The sequence below is a fragment of the Cynara cardunculus genome (assembly GCF_001531365.2).
Source record: "Cynara cardunculus var. scolymus isolate 2C chromosome LG 16, CcrdV1, whole genome shotgun sequence".
Taxonomy (NCBI): Eukaryota; Viridiplantae; Streptophyta; class Magnoliopsida; order Asterales; family Asteraceae; genus Cynara; species Cynara cardunculus.
This window is the reverse complement of record NC_037543.1, coordinates 14042188-14046245: the sequence shown is the minus strand read 5'-3', so window position 1 is coordinate 14046245 and position 4058 is coordinate 14042188. Positions and strand designations below refer to the sequence as shown.

The window sequence follows — 4058 nt, the reverse complement described above, 5'->3', positions numbered from 1 at the left end:
GGTATGAAGCTATGCTGATGATTAACAACAATGGAAAGTGGGCAAAAACAGAGGGCAGTGGTGGTCTGATGGTACCAAATACATCATGTCCCGAGTTCCATCTCGGATCCCGTTAGCCTAAGCTACTGAGTGAGCAAAAAAAATGCTTTTTCACGTTGGTGTCCTTGAAGGCGAGTTCCCTGCTGGACGGTTGGGGTTGCCGGCAAGCAAAATTTGTTTTGCTTAAGTAATAGGAACGAAATACTGAAAATGAAGACCCGAAAAGAATCTAAGAAAAGAAAAAAAAATTCACACCGTTTTTATTCTTCTTTAACAAAATAATCATCCAAGTAACATACAATTTCATAAACTTAAGATATCGACGTTTATTAACGAAAATCAATATCGATATCTTTAGAAAAAAAATCGTCTGATGGCAATCACATATCCGCATATGGTTTGTCGGCTGAGTATCTTTGTGCCAGCATCGTAACTCCCATGTATCTTCCGAGCATCATGAGGCTAGCTTGCGGATTAGTTCCTGGAGAGTTGAGGAAAGTCGATCCGTCCATGACTCGAAGACCATCGACGCCAAGAACCTTGTATTCTTCGTCAAGTACTTTGCCAATTCGACACCCACCATGGTAATGCCATATGGTGCTTTTGGTGTCCTTGCAATATTGTTCTAGGGTTGAAAATGTTTTACTATTTTCATTTTGGTTATAGGGATATTGGATGTTAAGATCGAGAATATCTTGAGCTGTCATATTCGGATATCTGTAGTTGGAGAATGCATCTGACTCAATAGCTGCTAGCATGACTTCGAGTCCCTTAACACACTTTTCTAGGTCTTCAGGTTCCTTGAAGTAGTTGAATGTTACGTTAGGGTTGTCACCTGGATTACGGTTTACTATAGTTAGGTTACCCATAGATAGAGGGCCATCAGTTTTCTCGAATATAAACCCGCCCATCTGCAATCAAATACACAAGTCATCAACTTGACTCATAAATGATCATAGATCAGTTTCTAATTTTCATGCCTCTATTGATAAAATAAGCAATTATGTTTATTTACCAAATTAGATACGACTTCAAAAGACCTATAATTTTAAGGGTTGTACAATATCATCGATCATTTTCTCTAAAAACATGTATAATAATATGTAGTAGCTTCCACGTCAGTATAATTGTGTGTGTATATATAGATATATGCATACCTGATAGTCATACCCCAGATATGTAGGAGTATCTGCCAAGAGAAAATTAATACCACCGGATTCCTCGATATAGCTACCGAACTCGGTAATACCAACGGTTTGGACTAGGGATCGCTCAACAGGAACGAGAGCAGGGATGAAAAATCCATTTAGCGGGTTATCAGCCATGTATTGACCAACCAAAGGTTGCTCAACCACGACTTTGATCTTAAGGGCATCGAGTTGCTCTTTTGGACCTATTCCACTCAATATTAAAAGTTGTGGGCTACCAAGAGCTCCAGCAGACACTATAATTTCATTTTTCTTTCCACTTTTTAGATATGCCCGATGCATTTTTCCGAGTGAATCTTCGAACACTACTCCATAAGCCATGGGCTTTGATCTTCCTGTACAAGAATAACAAGTAAGTTTGATCTGTAAATACTTGCAATTAATCGTCATATATAACATGATCTGGTACGTATCTATGGCGACTTTATTTGACAACAGTGGATATTTTAACAACTCTAGGAACCAATTACGTATTAATTATATCGTGAAAAATTTTCATGAATATTTAGATATATTCATTGTAAATAATTCATAAATTATTGGTTATCAAAATATCTATGGTTTCTAAATGAACTTTCTTGTGGTGTTTACGTACGTACCTTTCGTCCTAAATAAGATCTTGTGGACACTTGCGTGTAGAAGAAGAGACAACCCATCTGGGTTGGCATATTGCAGCAAATCTGCGGCAGTATGTCGCACCCCTTCTGGATCGAAAATACTACCACCGGTTTTAGTACCATTGAGATGGTCAAATGTATAGCCATTGTCGGGTGTGACCCCAGCTTCGAGCATTGCTGCTCGAAGGGCAGTCTGCCACCCACCAAGAACTGGCTCAAAAACCATCACTTTTTCTGCATATTGGTAGGATTCTTCGATCAAATTTGCATCGGTTAATCCAGCTTCAGTGTAGAATCTATCTTCAGCACGAGTATAGAAACCGGCATTAATACAAGTACCGCCACCCAAGACACGAGGACGAGCATTGACAACACCCTCGACAACAAACTGTTGAGAGGGAGAATCGGGTGATGTATCGAAGAAGTAGGTTCCGAAGTTGGCACCCAGGGTGACATTGGGATTGGGGTAGGGTGAGCCACCACGTTCAAGCAATAGAACAGATGAGTTCTCAGAGAGGGTGGCGGCCACGGGGATTCCAGTGGTGCCACCTCCAACTACGATGTAGTCGTAGAATGAAACCTTAGGTGCTTCGGTTGCTTCTCGCATGAACGTATAGTTTGGAGCTATATAAACATATAAAACAAAGCATCAAGACACAACTTCAGTCGATTAATATTCCATACAAGTAATTAACACATATATCTACACGGATGTAAATATTTTTGGATATATATTAATAAAACCATTCTGGGTATTGTGGCTATATATTCAAAATGATAGAATCTGCTTACGCATTTCGGCGAGATCAAGATCAAGTAAGAAAGTAATGGTAACGATAGCAGCTGCTATCATCTTCCATGACCTAGAAACCATCATGTTATGCTGATGATGATGATGATATATGTGTTTGTGTTTTTATATATCTATCAAGAACTTGAGATTGTATGATATGGAAAAGAGATAAAACGTAATGCTATTTATATAAACTTTGGATGGCCATTGCATCTGGAAATGGAAGATATAAAATTATATATCATAAAAAGTCGTCCCTACCAACTGGGTCTTGTTACATTCAAAAAAACCAACACAATTGTTGATTATTGATGATATTATAATAAATTGTTATCAAAAAGGGTGTATATTTAAGTTTATAACATTTAATAATAAAATATTCAATATCTAAAAGTAGTTTGTAATAATTTTATAACAAATCTTCTAAATCATTTTTAAAATAAAACATTGTATTAACTATTTTATATGACGTTTTTTGCAAGTATCCTACGAATACATATCTTTATAGGACGCATGTTTTTTTTAATATATTTTTTAAAATATAGTGTCCTATAAAATGGCAAACTGTCTTAAATAATTTATTACAGCATAATTATTTAGATAAGATAACATGGACGTTTTGTAAGGCCACTTTTAATTTATCGTAATGTATTATGTGAAACGTAAATTAATACGAGTCGGTAGTAGCAGATGGTAAAGGATCTCAGGTTTCAAAAACCAAAGGCTCATAGACATTCTACATTTTTTATCTTCTCTATGGTAATAACATTACGGGATCATAGTCATAGATGTCTCTTTTCCAGAGTTGGCAAAGTGAACCCAAATTCTTTTCTTCAAGATTCTTATTTTAGGTCATAAATTGGTAATTTAAAATGGTATTCTTTATATATATATATGCAAACTTAAATAATAGTTATTTTTGGTTAAATACATCAATTTTTACTAACATGAAATACACGTAAAAATACGTTTAGCAAAAATATGTTAAATTAATTATTGAAGATAAATAAACAATCAGTCACGATTTAAAAGCTATCTAAGAAGAAGAAAGAAAAAAACTTTAAAAAGCCTATGATAGTGGAGACAATAATTATTCTCACAAGATTAATCGCATAATATGATGTACATACAAAATTCTATATGTATCTATAACATTATTATTATTATGATTATATTTATAATAACTAGAAATATACCCACACAATACAATGAAATACATCTCGATTTTATTGTTTGTTTTTATTATTTGCTATTGATAATGTTTTTATTTTTTAATAAAATATAAAATTTGAAGATATTGTAATTAAATTTTTTTTAAATTATCGATAGTAGTATCAAATTAAATATTTGAAAGTTTTCATTTTTTTATAATTTTTTGGATTCAAAATTTTTATTATAATT

The 4058-nt window shown here is 34.2% G+C and overlaps 1 protein-coding gene across 1 annotated transcript; it reads right to left on the bottom strand.

Moving 5' to 3' along the window:
- Nucleotides 1–276: 276 nt before the first annotated feature.
- LOC112529374 (protein HOTHEAD-like) lies at nt 277–2816 on the bottom strand. The gene is made up of 4 exons (XM_025140640.1): nt 2657–2816; nt 1847–2488; nt 1197–1582; nt 277–950 (listed from the first exon to the last, which is right to left on the bottom strand). Exons 1-4 carry the CDS (start codon nt 2739–2741, stop codon nt 420–422), a joined length of 1644 nt encoding a protein of 547 aa, XP_024996408.1. The 5' UTR covers nt 2742–2816; the 3' UTR covers nt 277–419.
- Nucleotides 2817–4058: the final 1242 nt, after the last annotated feature.

Coding starts and splice junctions, on each gene's coding strand:
- LOC112529374 (XM_025140640.1), bottom strand. CDS start 2,741: ATGATGGTTTCTAGGTCATGGAAGATGATAGCAGCTGCTATCGTTACC. Junction 2,489..2,656: donor TCTTGATCTCGCCGAAATGC/GTAAGCAGATTC, acceptor ATGTTTATATAG/CTCCAAACTATACGTTCATG. Junction 1,583..1,846: donor GATCTTATTTAGGACGAAAG/GTACGTACGTAA, acceptor ATTCTTGTACAG/GAAGATCAAAGCCCATGGCT.